At 40.6% G+C, this 17848-nt stretch overlaps 1 protein-coding gene across 11 annotated transcripts in view; it reads right to left on the bottom strand.

The window, feature by feature from the left end:
- Window positions 1–299: 299 nt before the first annotated feature.
- The window catches only part of SEMA6D (semaphorin 6D), a 206700-nt gene continuing 189151 nt past the window's right edge, over window positions 300–17848 (bottom strand). For 4 of the 11 annotated variants that reach the window (XM_021537470.2, XM_021537469.2, XM_021537467.2 and 1 more), the window contains 18 exons: window positions 14938–15079; window positions 14450–14561; window positions 13789–13849; window positions 13612–13674; window positions 13424–13525; window positions 13113–13203; window positions 12716–12835; window positions 12168–12256; window positions 11217–11434; window positions 10977–11108; window positions 10627–10782; window positions 10372–10545; window positions 9499–9639; window positions 9316–9393; window positions 8435–8526; window positions 8034–8090; window positions 6068–6235; window positions 300–3975 (listed from right to left, as the gene is read on the bottom strand). In XM_021537470.2, coding sequence (XP_021393145.1) covers window positions 2672–3975; window positions 6068–6235; window positions 8034–8090; window positions 8435–8526; window positions 9316–9393; window positions 9499–9639; window positions 10372–10545; window positions 10627–10782; window positions 10977–11108; window positions 11217–11434; window positions 12168–12256; window positions 12716–12835; window positions 13113–13203; window positions 13424–13525; window positions 13612–13674; window positions 13789–13849; window positions 14450–14561; window positions 14938–15046 — 3267 coding nt within the window. In that variant the 5' untranslated portion in view covers window positions 15047–15079 and the 3' untranslated portion in view covers window positions 300–2671. The remainder of the gene's footprint in view (window positions 3976–6067; window positions 6236–8033; window positions 8091–8434; window positions 8527–9315; window positions 9394–9498; window positions 9640–10371; window positions 10546–10626; window positions 10783–10976; window positions 11109–11216; window positions 11435–12167; window positions 12257–12715; window positions 12836–13112; window positions 13204–13423; window positions 13526–13611; window positions 13675–13788; window positions 13850–14449; window positions 14562–14937; window positions 15080–17848) is intronic. The other 7 variants (XM_021537472.2, XM_021537475.2, XM_021537473.2 and 4 more) reach the window with 7 other exon arrangements.

The following is a 17848-nucleotide window of genomic DNA, read 5'->3' as shown; positions in this document are numbered from 1 at the left end:
GCATCCCCAACTCTGTACTGAGCTCTGTCACCACATGCTGGTCACTCTGATTTTTGTATTTGCCTCAGAAGGCTGAAAGTCACCGACAGACCCAAACTCTGCCCCAGAGACGCAGAGCTCAGTGTGGCTGGAGAGGACACAGGACCCTGGTGTGTGTCACCCACCTCTGCAAGTCCTGCAGGCCAGGGAGTGGCCGAGGGCTCTGCGCCCCCCTCGCAGAGCTGCTGAAGGCAAGCAGAGATTTTCCCCTACAGTAATCCCATAACACATCTGCACTAATAATGAAATTACACACTCAGTACATGGGAATATTTTATTTTGACTTTACATGCGGTGTTAAAAACCCAAAGAACGTATTATTTACACATCCACAATACAAGTTTACAAGATATCTATACATGTTAAAGTACTCTATAGTAATAGAGCAGCTTCATTTAAGGGTTACTTTTTTATGCCGTACCATTAAAAAAGATACAATCTGCGTTTACCTTTGCACAAATGGATAAAGCATCTTTTATTATTAAATTAACAGAATAAGGACTAGGTTGAATGTTAGAAATTTCAACATAAATACTGAGAGAACTCACATTACCATCTACAAGGCAGCACAATGTTACAGGAGGTTATCAGGGTTCACATACATTTATCTTCCGGGTCACACAAGTCTGTATTAATATTTGTAAAGTGAATTCGGATCAGTTTTTGTCTTCTGACAACTGAGTACATTTTAATAGTTATTAATCTGTAGTGTTTTAGTTGCAAGACAGAAGTGTTTAGGAAGAAAGATCATTGATTTTTGGATCCAGAGGTCTCAGGAAATAAATGTCCCTTACAGCCTTACAAGAAAAAAAATGACTACTTCTATCCTTTATTCTTTGTTCTGTAACAGAGATCCAGTTTTTAGTGACTAACCTTTTCTCCCCTTTGAACACATAATATAAATCTCCACCGTCTCTGAAACCCGTTGCAGTTATTTGTCCCACTAATTAATGAATATTCCTCTGCCATGGTTATTTCTATAGTTATGTTCAATAAACAATGTGGTAGTGTGTAGTTTGCAAGCTAAAATAGCCATCTGTGTTGAACATCAGCTGCAAGTGGATACTGTAAACCCTACTAAATAGCTTACACAACTTTAGCAGGTGTTCCATTACCCTAGAAACCTCATTTGATTTCACATTATAACTGTTTGATCCTTCAGAGAGCTGGAGTGGAATGTTTATCATGGTAAGGTGATTTAATGCTGCTGTCTTCTTGGATTGTAGGCTGCCTTTAGTTACCATTAATTATTCTTGCGTTTTATCTTTTTTTTTTTTCGGGTGCTGTTGAGAGGTTTTACAACTGGCACTCGGGAGATATGTGCTATAGTGAGAACACTTGACAGATTTAATTTTTTTTTTAGTACTTTTATCATTTGCATGAATAAGGCACAAAATGCACAGATTCAGGTAAACTCACACATAATATTTACAGAATATTGTCATTACCTGCATGACTTTGGAAAAAAACAAACCTTACTTTACACAACAAAAACAAATTGATTGCACTACTGTTTGAGTTTTCACAGACTGCTTCTGCCAGGCCAATTAATGTTTCTCCTTTTTTATTGACAAGAGTCTATCAGTGTGTAGGGTGTTATTAAATGCAACAAAAACGTGACCTTCTCCAGTTACACAGGCATTTGCCAAGTGAACTGACTATTAGCTGCCCTCAGTGAGAAGTACAGGGGCTCAAGTTCACAGTGGCCAGGTTTTGGATGGAGGCACTGTGGAAACACAGTAGAACTCCCCCGTTCCAGCCCAGAACACTAGATTTGAAATGCACAGCTCTGAATCAATAGCAGCATAGCAGTTATGAAGAATTAAACATATCTGCACTCTTTGACTGGGTGACTCTTTCATCCAGGTGTTCCCCTCAGAAGGCTGTCAGAGATGCGCAGTTCATCCGTAGCTGGCTCCGAGCTGAGCCCAGCGGGCTGCAGAAGGCAGAGTCATCTGTTTGTTCTGTCATGCTCAATGTAAACAATTCCATAGCATAAAAGATGCAATGGGGAATCTAAGTACATCCTAGTGTGTACAGTACACACACACATCCACACACACGCACAGCTTTATCTGTGGCAAAAACAAAATGCCACACACATGGAGAGAAAAAAAAATAATGCTACAGTTGGGCCAGAGACTTAATTCCAGCAAATTGATTATTAACCCAGCTATTCATTGAGACATTACCATTTTCTGACATTTGTGCAAGAGGCAAGGTGAATGCATACATAGTAAAATGTTCACATTTAATGGGAATGACCACACTTAATGGCAGTCTAAAATGGAACCCATTTTTTCAAGTATTTGCTTACTGATTTTTTCCCAACAACTGTTGTTTAGCTATTTAGAACAGTAACGTAGCCCCCACCCCATTGTGCTACATGTCTCCTTAGCTCCAAACAAAAGAAATGTAATGACCAGCACTTTCCTTTGTTTTTTCTGTTTGCTTGTAGCAAGTACACTAAGTCTTGCTACAGCTACATGTGGCAAGACACAGATGTTGCTCAAGTAAAGACAGTTTCTTTGGCCACTTTGTTCTACTTAGTAACAAGCAAGTCTCTGCCTTATGTGTCTACCACAATATCATTTCACAACCTGTACAGGTCAGTGCCACACTCAGACATGTCCTAGTAGCTGTATTTGTTCAGTGGTCTGACTGATGTTGTCTGAGGGACGAATGAGGGTTTTGGTGGCACATCAGGTTTTAGGGAGGGTGTCCTCTTTATTCCTGTGCGAGGCAGGGTGCCATTGCTCGTGTAGCTGCTTTGCCTGGACAAGGAAGGCTGGAGGTGAACGGTGACAGGCGTCCCTTGCATGTAGTCCATCTTAGTGCCTGCCGTGGGAGTCATGTACCCCCCACGATTAATACTTGGCTGTCTGGATAACAAAACACCATTTGGTGAGTTCAAGTTTTTAGGAAGGGCAGATATTGAGTGCCTCTGTGAAGAATTTTTGTGATAACCCCTCTGCCTTTCCAAAGAGGTCATTGGTACTGCAGGAGTGGTGGGAACATCCACTCGTTTTGTGGGACTGTTTCTTGGCAGAGTCGATGGAGGAGAATATAAAGATGCCTCCCTGTTGGGAACCTTAGGTGGGATCTCAGACATATTGCCCATTGGATCCAGCATTAAAGTCTGGTGGGCCACTTGAATATCTCCCATAATCGCTTTAGGATTATTAGTAGTTTCATTTAAGTGTTTCAGAAAATCATTCAGGGTGTTCCTGGAATCAACAGATCTCCTGTGGTCTCTTTTGCTGGATGATTTTGTAAGTGGATGATCAATATGTTGCATCTTTTTGTCTGCCTTGTGCGCATTAGAATTTGAGAAAGATGTATTGTAGTCATGGGTAGCATTGGGAAGAACAATAGCACTGGGAATATGTCCATGACTTAAAGGAGAGTGGGGTGGAGGACTAGAAGGAAAAAACTGAGGGCTTTTTAGTGGGGTTTCCTTTCGTGAAGCATTGAGGTTACCATGCGTTTTGTCCGACTGACTTTTCATAGCCTGCAGAGTCTTTTGTTGAAGAACTGGAGTAGATTCTGGAGTTGGAAGTGCAGCTAATTCTGGAGGCTGTCCCCTATGGTCCATCATCATGGACTTGGTATCACCGTTTGGAGGCAACTCCTTTCTGCTGGTCAACAGGTTTGTGTACAGTTTGGGTGAATCAATGTTCTGCTGATACTCCTTGACAGGACTGTCAAACAGCCCATTCAGTTTGGCAAAGCTCCCGCTGGAGTCAGTGCAGGACTGAGCTGATTCTGCATCTTTGTGTATTTTCCTGGATTTCCGCACAAATATATCCCGGTAGCAGTAAACGGCCACGCCCGCAATAAAGGCTCCCAGGACAAAAGCGGCAAAGACACAAGTGATTAGGACATTCATATGTACCATTTGGTTGGACTCTCCTGATTGTACTTCCCACCTCACACCTGCAAAAAGACAGGCAGGATATCATAAATTCACAGGTATTTCACACTGACACATTTCAGAAGAAGGCACCCTTCCTCATGGAAGTGACTATTAAGTGTTTTTAAGTGCTCTGGCTGTGGTGTTGGTGTAACTCAGTAGGATCCAGCAATCTACTCCACTGGTGAATGCAAATAATTTTATAGAAATTATAAAATGACTGTGTGTGCACCGACAAGACTAAATGAAGATTGTCCATTTTCTCTGATAATGAGGAATGCTTATCATAGCTTCTCTCCTTATATTATGTTTTGTTTAGCCTGTCCCCAAATTTCCTTTAAGGCTCACAAATAGGGGCCTTATGTTATTAACATTAATGATTTCTGCTGGAAAATTGAGGTTAGAAGGTCCTACTGGGCCAGACAGCAATTAATAACTCATGGATGGATTTCTCTCTCACTTTCCTGCCCAACTCATAAATCAGTATCAAAGGAGAGACGGGATTATGCAAATATTGTGTAAAAATGTATAACATATATACTGCATTGCTACAGCCACGCTAATGGAATACAGTAGAAAACTTGTAAACTATTCCACTTCCAGGCTGCTAGCCCTGAAGTGGCACAACTTCACTCATACATGTCCAAGTTTGAAGATAATGTGATTCTGTGAGAGCACTGATTTTTATTTTTTACCAATAACAAATGTAAATACTTACATAACATTATAAAAACAACTTAGGTTAAATTATTAGAGAATGTTAAAACTTAGAAACTTTTAGCTTAGACCAAGAAACTGAGTATTTGATTAATTTTTTTATTTGGGTATTAATAGGCTCCCTTTGATTTTTTTTTTTAGATTTTTTTAAAGCAACCACAGACATCTTGCAGCTAAGACAACGTTAGTTTTTAATGAAAGTAATTCTATTGCTATCCCAAGAGATGTTAAAATGAAAGAGCAAGAGGGAAGGAACAGAGCCACTTTTTGTTAGAGGCAAGGCCTTTGAATATTGTTAATGTTCAGGGTTACAGGTTTTAATGGCACTGTGCAGAAGCAGAAGGAAAACATGAGTAAAGTTCACTAATAGCTATGACACAAAATGTGATTGAGAACCAAGAGCAGATGATAATAAAAACTTAAAGCAAAACAGAAAATAACTGCAACAAATTAAAATGACAAATGCATGGCCATAATGGCTGATAGGAAACCTGATATGTTTTGGTGAATGGTAATAAAACAGAAATGGTTTTTGGCTGGTGAGATTTTTTCAGTAAATACAGAATTGTGCAAACATGTCTGTCACCTTGCTGTGCTATGCACTGAGAGAGACTTGTGTTAAATTTTGGTTATGGGATTGGAAGCTTCTCAATCCTGTGGTTGACTGCAGTAGTCCTATTACATTAAAATCTCAGTTGCCATAAGAGCCTAATCAAAGGCTCACTTAGCTGAAAGAATGGCTAGAGAAAGATGAACTACAGGCACAATATGTTTCTTGTGTTCAGCTTAAAACCTCTGGATGTCTCAGTACGTACTGAGATAATCTCTAAACTGATGCTCATATCCAGAGGATAAAAATTAAAGAGCACTGTTTTACTCTGACCCTTGTTCAAGACCATATTCCAGGCAAGCAGAGGTAGGGATATGCCCCATTTAACACATGGATGTCTCATGGAGCTCTGTTTTGTGTTCTGTTTTGCCGCCACCACCCCCAACCCAAATGAAAAAAACCCAAAACATAAGCAACCATTCATGAGGACTAACAGTCTAAGCCAGTGTTTAAGTTACTGCTTAAACAGTTAAAGATTTAACAGAGGTGTGGAAGGTAATTTTTTAAATGTATCCAGAACTGCCATTGATTTCAATGGGAGTTTTGGACCACTCCAGGATTAAAAAGCTGAGCGTAGTATGTGTGTTTCCCATTATAAGCTCTAAGCAGCACTTTGTCCATGGGATAAGTAGGTATGAAAAACATGATTGCACTGTCTGCATATTCACAAGAAATGGGTGCAAATAGAGCCCAACAATCATAGCTCTTACATTTAACTTAAGCCTTAGACAATGCTGAGACTATCAGGTTTCCATTCAGCTGCAATGTATTCCCTGGTAAGGCCTTACCCTTTGGGACACCTGATAATGGATCAGAATAATCAGAAGTGTTTGGGTCATCTTGAACTACAAATTTCCGAGAGCCAGTCACTTTAGGTTTCCAGGAACCAATCACTTTAGGTGATATAACTGGGATACTTGCCATTGTGGTAATGGAAGCTGAGGAGAACTCCATGTCTGTGGTGGCAAACAGATTTTTATTAATGTGTTTCATGGCACATCTAAGCTATAGCTGGACACAGTATTTTATGGGAGTTACATGTCAGAGCAAAATGTGACTCCCCTACACGCTGCAGAAATACAGATGGCTGATTAAAATCAATTACTTCAAAACTGGAAGTATGAAAATAGTACATTTACACTTCAACAGCTGCTAGCCAAAAAGCCAGAGAAGTCAACTGTGAAAGCAGTGCAAAAGTTAAAGTAAGCAACTGTGGGGGTGAAAAGCACAACTTAGTCTACTTAATTGCTATATTCTTCACTGGAGATAACATACTTGGCTGCCTTTTAAATATCTTCAAAAAAAGAGAAGTTACTTGGAACGATGCACACTCATGACAGGTTATGCCTGAGAAACCAGATCAGCTCCATTACTGCTATTACGGTATACCAGGAACTGCTGAATGAGCCATTTCTGCAGGTGGGGATAAAAGGAATGTTTTTAACCCCTATTTTGTAATGGTTCCTAAGGAACAATACAGCAGAGATTCTGGCTCCTCTGTAGTATGTTTGCTGAACAGACCCACCACAGCCTACATGAAAATGCACAGAGGAGGAAACTCATAAAATTGGGTTTACAGTCCAGTCTTATTTGCACCCTTGAGTATTTTGTGTTCACTGTCCCAGTAGGTTTAGGCAGGAAAGTCGATGGATCAGACTTGAGAAATGTACTTCAAAAGCACACTCATTCAGGACTTGAAAATAAGGTTCAATTGTATCTGTGCCATAATCTATCACTTTGAAAATTCAGTTGATAAACACTCGTAAAGCCAGGCAGCATTTCTGTGTGACAGTTTTGTTTTGTTCCCTTAAGTGAGTCTAACTTGCATTGTGGGTAAATAGATCTGGGAAATATTTGTCTCGAATGTTACTTCTTATCAAGTAACAGAAGTGAAAATGTCAGAAACCAAACCACAAAAAATATTCTTGTTGCACACTTACAAATTTAACATACACACAGATTATTGTCCTATTTGTCAGTCAGAAATGTGCCCTTGGTTTGAAAGCAAAGACCCAAGTTCCAAAAGCAAAGACTGGAAAGTAAGACCTGAGTCTTGCTCCTGTTGAAGTCAACACAGGTTCTGCTCTTGAGTTCAACAGAAGAACACTGGGTGTCCCTGAACACCAGGGGCTGGTGGTGAACACCTTATTAGAAAAATCACTGGAGGAAAAAAGGATGCAAAAGTCCATCTGACAATGCACAACATTTTTTCTAAGCCACTTTTGTCTCCACAATTTCTCATTCAGCTACGCAGTTCGTGATGTTAAATTTTTTTCCATTAGCATGAACTACTTAAAGCATTTCAAAAATAAAGAAATACACATTTTAGAAAATGTGTATTTATGCTAAAAGCTTGCTGGGAAAGAAGGAAAAGAGAAAAGGAGAGGTAAGGAGGAAGATGATGAAGTTCTGCCATTCATCTACTAGAGATGACCAAGAGGGGCGTTCACAGACGCATGGCTGGGGATCAAGAGTAAAGCTTAGTGGACTTCGTGCAGTGAAGATGTCATCTATGTTAATCAGGCTCTTTAATAAAAGATGTCTCAATAAATAATGAGCTGTTAACATGCGGCTACACAGGGTGAAGTGCTGAGTGAGAAGAGTCTGACTATCTTTACCATCAGTGGGAACATGAGTAAAAGCACAAAAATGGAGGATTGCCAACTGTGCAAAAGGAGGGAAAAAAGGAGGCTGAAAATGCTGAACTGAAGGAAAGTAAAGGTCATTAATTCAAAAAAATTAAAAAAAACTAACCAGATGTTGGGTCGCCAAATATTTTGTAATCTGGTGTAGCTGTAGTAGGCAAAATTTCTAAAAGAATTAAAGGAACAAGTAATCAGTAAAAAGTAACAAAAAGAAAGCAAAAGATTTTAGACCTGAGTAATGGAAAATAAAAACTAAAATATCACTGGTTACAAAAAATAAATTCTTCAATACTTTGCTGTAGACCCCAAATAGCTGTAAACTGGTGAAGGAAAGAGAAAAACTCTGCCACCCAGGACTAAAAAGCTCAGCTTTGTGAACATTCACAGTAACACCAGGTGATGTGTTCATCATGTTACTGAAAAGCTCATCAGAAATTTAACATCCACAGTGAGGTGTGGCCACAGACTATGGTGAGACATTCCAAAGGAGCAGCAGTGACTGTGCCTTACCATGGCAGTCCCCAAGCTGTGCCGTGTTGCCATATTCGACATCTTGTATATATCCTCCAGTGCTGTGGTTGTATGAAACAAACAAAGAGAACCTGCAATTAACAGTATTAGTAAGGACACAAATGGAGATTTTTTTTTTTTTCCTGGAAGCAGCAGATGGAAACATACACAACAGCCAGTGTATGGCCCAAAGGATTGTACAAAATGTACAGGATAGTCCAGCGTTAAAACTATCTCTGTGTGCTTATGCCAGGAAATAGAAGAAAAACAATCCCATTTTTAAACAACTACATCATGTCTTCTCCATTGGGCATGTTCTTGGGTTTAGATACAACCATCCAATTATACCAGTTAATGTTTGCACTGGCCTTCTACAAAGGCCTCTTTTTAAGATACAGCTGCTAGTGCACTATATATTACAGACTTGATTTGTGCAAAATGCCTTTGGTATGCATATATAACACCCCAGCTCCACTACAGAGGCACAACCTTGCTCTTCCCACTGTGAATCCTGTGCTTTCGTATTTGCAATTGCCTATGCCCTGACCATGAGCATGCCTGGGAGGAAATACTGTGTCCTGTCCTCTTGGTGCTGCTCAGGTTTGCATGCTGCAGTTGCTTGCCCTCCTGCTTCCAATTGCTCTTCCTACAGGTCTGCCTGTCCTCCTACACATCTAAAACTCCCACTGAAAGCAAGTCTTCACTCAGAGGTTCCAGAATTAGGCCAGACTTAGCATTCTGTTCTCTTACATACACTGTGCACTGAAAAAAAGTCTTTAAAAAAACAGATTTAATGACTGTGTGCAAGGGAAGAGGCACAGGACATGAAATCGTGTATGCATATTTAGAGATGCTGGGCTAACTCAAAGAGGAGTACTTACAGCATGCCTGGTGTCACTCTTCCACACGCTTCATGGTCTAACCAGCCACAGTAAGGGTCCCGTGAAGCAATACATGCCCTTGCAAGAGAAAAACCCCAGAAAATCATGCATTTTTTACTTCCTTCCCAAGAAATGTTGGTGCCCCTGCTTTAAGGGAGGGGGGGTTCAGGAATGGAGCCGTACTTTTTACATGACCCATGACGCTCACACCGACTCAGAGGAATTCTAACGACGCAGCTGGAGAATGCCACGAACAGGGCATGGTGGTCTCTGTCCAGCTGGAGGGAAATGACTCTTCTGTCCTCCTCGCTTTCTGCATTACACCTGGTCAGCAAAAACAAGGGCAGGCCACCACTTTAGTGACTGTAGTCCTTTGTGCAGTAAACACATTATTAACACATTTATTTATTGTCTGTGTAGCTCTACAGAAGAGAAACTTTTCACATACATAAATGTAACCTACTACTCTTTGCTGAGACATTGCTAAACAAACCTCTGAGTTATCAAATGCTGGCTTCTGGCTCCTGCTAACAGCTAGGTGAGAAATTCACTGAACTATGTAGGAAAAAAAAATCCAAATCCATTTTCTTTGTTCTCTCAGTCAGCATAAGTATCATGAGAGAACAGAGGAGGAATCCTGTATTGGATGGCTATAGAGTCTAATTGGAATGCTTCCACTCCCAAATTATTTGTGCCAAGAAATAAACAAGTTTAAAATGATCAGATACAGGTTATACACTATCAGCCACTCTTGAGCAACCCTCAAGATAAGCACAGATAATTTCTTTTTAACATCACCAAGTACTTCTGACGTTTCAGAAGTATTTGCGGGAGAGTTAGACCGTGTCACTGACGTCACTGGAGTGGAATTAGGTTGTTCATTCAACCCATGCAAAATGGCAAGTGACCAAATACTTTCAGGTTATTCAACATGAGGAACACGAGGAAATGACAAACAAGTGGTGATGTTGGTGGTAATGAGCAAGTTTACCATAATCTCTTTTAGCTAGGCACCAAGGACTAGATGAAGAGCTTAGATGTTCTGGTAATACTTACTTTGCATGATTATATGCTTCAATCTCTTCCAGTAATATGCTGTCATTCAAAGAAAAAGGCCTGGTCTTTGCCAAGATTTTAAGTACTACTCCTGCTTCAGAGCCAACAAATATGACTGTGTAGTTCTGGTAGGGTCCAGCAGCGTGGTCTACAGCAATTGCTGTCAATCTGTATCTAGCAAGACCAGAAGGCACATCATTAGCAGCAAGTTGCCCTGTTTTCCTTTTCACAGGTGTTACTTTTGAACTGTCATACCTGACACGTGTTTTGGTAAACCAGGGCTCCTCAGTGACTGAGGGAACAGCTGAGTCCATCAATGGATGAGATTTGATGAAGGAGAGCGTTTCGTCTGGGAAATCAATGGAGGTTTTGTAAGCCTCTGCTAGGCCATGTTTTGCACAGCAGCCAGGTCTGAAATGAGAACAATATTGTTTTCCTCTTGATATCTTAGTTAATGAGAGAAGGCAGCCGGTTAATGAGCGTCCTTATGGCTGAAGTATCAAGCTCTGCTTTAGGTTTACCCAGCAAGGCACTCAGAGTGCAGCTGATTTAAGGTAGCTCTTTACAGGGACAATGTTATGACATCATGCGTAAGAACCTTTTACCTTGGCTTTGGTACTTTGTCTTCAGGTACAGCTGTCCAAACAGAGTCAGGAGTCTTTTGTTCTTTAAATCTCCCTTTGAAGACTTTCTCAATGTCATCCATGCTAAAAGCACACACTGCTGAACCAGGGATGCTGTAAAATTCAAAAAATGGTTTCAAGAACTCCGATTACAATGGCACCAATCTCCGTGTAAGAGAGAATCCGAGATCTGCCTTTGATGAAAGGTTGCTCATCTCTTACCTGTTGAGCTGTGTGGTGAATACCCCCACAACAGTGGGCACTCCATTGATTTCTATTATGTCTGTGATAGACTGCAGAACATCAAAGTAGAAGAATGAATCCCCAGGAACTGAGCAATTGAGCCGAGCTTTCAGAAAGGATGTCCAGTGCTTCTCCAGAACCCTTTGGGAGCCCCCCATGTCATTTTTGCAGATGCGTGCCACACGGGAATATACAGCCTGTGAAAGGAAAAAGGGAGAGAGGCTTGAGATATGCAGTGCTTGTTTCTGAGCTGTTAATAAAACACCAAGATAATGTTGTTAACAGGAAGCTGCCATTTATCTGCACAGAGAAGATGAAAGCAAATGGTGCTCAGCTTGCAGAGCACAGGCATCTTAATGTATCACCAAGCAAATGCATCTCCACAGTTTCCTCCCACCCTTTTCACCTTCAAAATCATATTGTTAGTGAGATTTAAAGACTTTAATTAACCATGTGTAAGGGATGTAATAATTTATTGTAGAATATCCTTCCATGGTGAGGCATGAGTATTATACTCTGTACTGGCATGACTGAATTATTCAATATCCAGGGACATTAGAGAAACTTCTTTGAAGCTCTCCTTTTGTGTTGCTTTCTTTTGTTTTTTTAATAAGCATGAAAACATCCTCAGCTCTTCCAGTACTTGGTATAAGAGTTAAGGCAACAGCAGCACTAAGGCAACAGCACATTGAAAGACACCTGTAGTGAGCTCCCTAACAGCAGGGCCAGGAGAACAGAAAGAGCTTTTTGGTTGAAGAATGCAGTGCTCTAGTTCTCTTTTTCTCCCCTCCCTGTAAATTATAACCGTGGTAAAACTGTGCAAGCTTTGTCCTAGGTCCTTCTTCATATTATGAACTGTGCTCGCTCCTGATGCTGTTTTAGGATGAGCTCCTTCTGCTGTGACTCAACGCTCACGGTGACAATACTGACCTTGCCTAAAGTGTTGTGCTCTACAGCAATTTCTCTGAAGAAGAAATAAACATAGTTCCCATATTCTATGGCATGAAGGAAGTGTGGTTCTGTAAGAAAGAGCAAGGAAAAAAGTTGCTTCAAAGAACTGCTCAATGGGCACACGACAGTGACACTGTGAGATTTGGCAGCTCCTCCCCAGGTCCAAACCAGCCAAGGTGAGCTCCAGTATAAAGATACTTTAGGATGTCCAAATACAGGTGCACTGGAGTTTAAATGAACTTGAAGTCTTTAGCATTGGCTAATAGACTGTAAAAAGGCCCCACAGAAACTGCATTTCAACTAAGGTATTTTGTTACTGCAAATTCATTTGTTGGAGGATTTAACAAAAATTTTGTCTGGTTTTTTTTTTTTTTTTTTTTTATTATGCAGCTTTTTAATATTCTGAAAGCCTCATACATGCTGACATTGTAGCATATGTGTAAACCAGTCTGACTGTGAATAACCTAACCTTCTGTGCCACTGAAATTACATTTGCCATGTGTATGGGAAAATACTCCCCGAATTACCTTTTATCCATTTGGAGTCATACTTTATTGTTCTTAAGGCAGATCCATCCCCCATGCTGCGATAAATAACAGCATCACTTGCCAGGAAATCTGCTACTGTTGCCGAATACAATTTTCCATCTAAAATGGAAGTTGAAAACATGGTATTAAGAGGCCTTCGATAATCTAAAGAGTTCTGACTAGCCTGTATTTTTCCCCATTTCTTTACTGTCACACTTCCCCAGACTGCTGTAACCTATTTATTAACAGGTCAGCTTCTAATCCTTTGGAGGCCTTTTAAAAAATTTAAGAGCAGGGGGACCATGACACCTTTAGCTTTCCTGTGCTTGCTTTAAAAGCTCACTGTCTCTTTTGGTGTCATTAATCATTTAGACTCATTACAAGTAAAAGTTCTTACCAGCAAAGAGGGCGACATTGGTTTGTCTGGCATCAAATGGGCATCTTGCCAAACCACTAATTTCCTCCCCATCATACTCTAATGTATTCAACTAGAGAAGAAAAATAAATGGGTGATAGTGTCATTTCTATTTTGTGCACTGGCACAAAAGCAAAACATTGTCTTTCCACAAAACTTAATTCAGCACACTGGCTTCTGTCTGTTTTTATTTCACCTTGAAGCACACTTCAGGCACACTGGATGTATTTGCTATGGCATAACCAGTGCAAATAAAACCAGCAACAGATTAATGACATCTTCAGTACTCTTACCTGATAGTATCTGCACATAGGGTTAAATGCATTTGTTCCACAGACAAACACCATCTCATCATTTCTTGGAACAAAGACTTTAATGAAGTTATGGCATTCATCCTGAAAAGAGAGTAAGATGTATTAATCACAAAATCCATGTATATAATAAATACTAGTGTCATTTTCCTATAATGTGCTAAACTTACTTTATGTTTGCCTTTCATAGCACAGTTCTCTCTGTCCTGCTGCTTTGATCTCCATGTTAATTTCTGTTAAAGCACACCAGAAAGGAACATTTGAATTCCTTGCCACAGCAAATTCTTAAAAACAACCCATTAAAATGAAAGAAAACACCTCTCTCTTTCCAGCACGCAACTACTCACCTTGCTTGGGATAACTTCTGATTTCGGAACTTCATTTAAATTTACAGTGTAAACCTGGTCCCTGTTTGCAAAGTAAAAAGACAGAAGTAAGTTCATTAATTCTGTACCTCTTTATTTGGTAATCTAAGTCTATTTTTAGAATGTTATGTTTGACCAACAACCTCTATGAAATGCTTATGGATTTTCCATGTTTAATGTAAATGGGAGAAGGTTGTTCATGTATAACACGGGTTGGCTTTGATTTTTTTGGTGTGGTCCTGAGATAGCACCTGCAGTGTCCAGCTGTCCATCCCCGTCTGCCCATTCTGCTGAGGACTAACCTGGGCTGTAAATATGTAAGTGTGTTATCCTCACTTCCTACAGCCCTGACGTGTCAGTCCGAGTTTAAAATGATCAGGAGAGGTTTTTATCAGGCAGGGCAGTAATATAAAAGAGGGAAAAGAGCATTTGATCATTGGTTTAAGCTTAACTACAGTAACTGCAGCCTTCAAATCCAATTTTCATGCACTGGCCATAGATATGGTATATTTCTCTGGGAAATTCTGACCCAATTCTAATTTTTATCATATTCTGCACATTTTTTAAAATGAATTTTACACATAAATGCAAAACCAGAAGAGAAAAGAATTTTAATCTAATGAACTGAGTGAAGGAAAATTACCTGCCAGTGATATAGAGTGTGTCTCGAATTTTCAACATTAGTTGGAAGTCCAGTCTGTGCTGAGATTCATTGCCTGAAGGGCGTCCTCTAAATACTGGATATTGCCTTGAATCTGCAAGTAAAAATGGGCTACACCATCACTCAGGATTATAGAGCTAAAGAATCAATATATGGCATTGATTAGCTGTATATACTAGGTGTAGAAGGGTTTAAACTAAATTCCTTGAGTAATGTCTTGAATATAAATGAGAAAAAGATGGCTAATGTCAGCAAATGTTCTTTTTCCTGAAGTTATTGCTGTATTTCTGATTGCTTTTTTAAGAAAATGATTAAGTGTTCTATTAAAGATACAAAGCCAGTAAACACATTTCAATTTGAAAGGAATCAGATTTTTTTAAAATTTCCCAGGAGTGGAGGGGCAAGGGAAAAAAGAAGTCAACATTAGAACTTTTCCCTGGTGTTCGGCAGCGCTTTATGCAATTACTTACAGTGGTAGTCCACGACGTTAATGGGCTCCTCGTCTTCGGGGAAGCTGACGGCCCGGCAGCGGGACAGGCTCAGCAGCGTCACCAAGGCACAGAGCACCGGGAGCCTCATGGCTGGGGACAGGTGACAGCGCTGCTCAACCACCTGCCAACGGGACACAGCGGTGAGGGACACCGGCGCCACTGCCTGCTGCACAACAGGGCTTTCCTTTGCATTTCAGCACTGGCAGCAGGGGACATTGATGGGAAACTGCTGCGTGACACAGTCCTGCTCGGAGCTGCTGTGAAACATATTGATGTTTGCTAATTTTTAGCTGGATTTACAGGCATTTCTAAAGAAGCTGATGACTGTCAGCCCATTTAATTCACACAATCAGAAATTGAACATACAGGCTGCTGACCTGGCAAGAAAAATTGTCAAACTTGGGATTAGAATTTTAATTAAACTGCAATCTCTTTCCATCCCCTCAATCACCGAATGTCATCCAACACAAACCCTTTTCCCATAAAGTACCTAAATCTCATCCATAAAACGTCATGACACACATAATGTGTCTGAACATCCATGTTGTGTTTTAATGTCTTTGCTTGTTTCCAGGCTGTACCATCACAGAGCTCAGTCCAATGTGCCCATTGTCACAGACCTGATGCCCAGGAGCAGGCACCTGATGCTCTGCCTTTGCAGGGACTTATACATGTGCAAAGGAAATGCAAAATGCTGCCCCTGCAGTGTGACAGCATTGTCACACACTTCACAAGGATGGCAAGAGACTCAAATGGGGATGCAATGCTGAACCCCCTTCCCAAGATGCCACTTTCCCCCTCATTCTATTTCCTACTGTTGAAGGCTTCAGAGGCTTTCACCTGGGGGCTCTGTGTGTGTGCTCTGTACATCTGACAGCACAGATCATGATAGCACCACAGCATTATACAACAAAGCTTTTAAGAGGGGAAGGGAAACATAACTTCTTTGATTAAACCACAGGGATATTTTAGTGAGCAGAATGTAACCACTCAAGTTGCAATTTGGGTAGGATGCAAGAAAACATATCTCAAAGTGAAATGTGATCCTTAATGAGTGCAAGTGGACTGGGCAGGGTCATATTTCTCATTAGAAACCTGGCAAATGTAGTATTATTCCCTCCTCCAACCTTTTGGATGCATTCATTCAGAGCCCCGACTCACAGGTCAGAGCTCTGAGCCCTGCAGTTGCTGAAATTTGTTATTAAATGCTTTGTCTAAACAGAAAAAAAAGAGAAACCTTTCCATTTTAATGTTTCAAGACTTTCAGTTAGAAAAATATGTTGCCGACACAAAGTGCCAGACCTGATCCAGCAAAGCACAGAAGTATGAATCATTTAATAATTTGAAAAGCAATTAAAAAATCTCTTCTTAAAAACACTTAACCTTTCAGTAATGCTTATGGGGGACGAAAATGCTGTATTTGTTAATTGATACTATGGCTGGCTAGGGGTAGGCCTTCCTCCTTCCAGAGGCTGCTGAGCTGTCAGATTGGGCTGGATTGTGAGGAGACCAGCTGAACATTTGGGGATGGGGGTGGGGGTGTTGCCTGGATGCCTGCCCATTACAGACTGACCTGGAAAGAAGCATTTTCCAGTGTTAATGATATTTCTGTATCTCAGACCACCAGTCCAGAACGAATGGGCTGTGCTCTTAGTCAAGATTGATGAGTGCAGTGGTTAATAAACACTAATGATTCCTGGCACTTTCCCTCTGCTCTTCCTTGTCCTGACATGGCCTCTTCAGCTGAAGCATCTTGCGTTAAATTACTAATGAACAAACTTAAAACAAACTGGAATTAATAAAGTTAGTCAAATTAGTTCTTTCTTGTGAAAGCACCATTAGAGCAAAGTCCTGCAGCACTGTGGCTCCCAGACACAATAACAAATCATTAATGCTTATACAATCTTTTTTTTTTTTGGGCTTTTTGTAAGGAAAAGCAGGCTCCAAATATCCAGCCCAGTCCTTTTCCAGTGAAAGAGAAAGGGGAGACACATAAACTGTATGTTGAGTTGGTGCATCTGTAAGGTGCTTAGTAAAAGTCTTCCCTTAAGCCTTGCTTTCTTGGAGAACAAATGAATACAAATTGCCAAAGAGCAAGAAGCTCTCCCAGACGTTTAGGCTGCAGTCAACACAGAAGATGAGGCTGCTTGTGGCCCACATCATGACTCAAAGAGACCCTGGCCTGGCTTCAAACTGCACACAACTTGCAAACGGTGTAAGTTCCACCTGCACCAAGCAGGGGCATGTAATAGGAAGATTCCTTTTCCTTCCAGTGTTCCATCTGGGAAGAATTAACTGGGGCAACAATTACAAAACTTCCATGTAACCTGCCCTACAGAGGCAGATATTGATTTCTGGACTCCAGGAAATGGCTGCAGAAAAAAGGGCAATTTATTTTTGTTTTTAGGTCACAATTGTCAAAGGGCAACTTGTTTTTAGGTCATGATTATCATGGCCAATATACAGCAAATTGTCACAAAAGTAAACAGAACACAACTGAAATGCCAGGTATACAAAGTATCAGTTCTCTCACACAGATTCCAATTTCAGGCAGGGTATCGGACTCCCTAGAAGAATGCGAAGTTTTGTAAATGTAAATCCAGAGAATGTGTTTCCCCAGAGGCTGCATCCAGAGCAGAAACAAACTCACATTCCCCAAAAAACCCTCAAACATCTCAGGATACTCCAGAGCTGAACCACAAGAACATACATGGTAGGTATAGTCATATTCAGCAATCTTTTCTAACTAAACATCATCTGCTGCAAATCTCTATCAAAGAAAATACTGAAGCACAGACCTTTGTCACAACAGGACAGAAAAGCAGACAGAGAGCTGCACTGGATCAGCAAACCACAGGTAATCACCTCTAACCAGCCAGGCAACAAGTGC

Source organism: Lonchura striata, chromosome 11, assembly GCF_046129695.1.
Source record: "Lonchura striata isolate bLonStr1 chromosome 11, bLonStr1.mat, whole genome shotgun sequence".
Lineage (NCBI taxonomy): Eukaryota > Metazoa > Chordata > Aves > Passeriformes > Estrildidae > Lonchura > Lonchura striata.
This window is presented reverse-complemented; position numbering and strand designations above follow the sequence as displayed.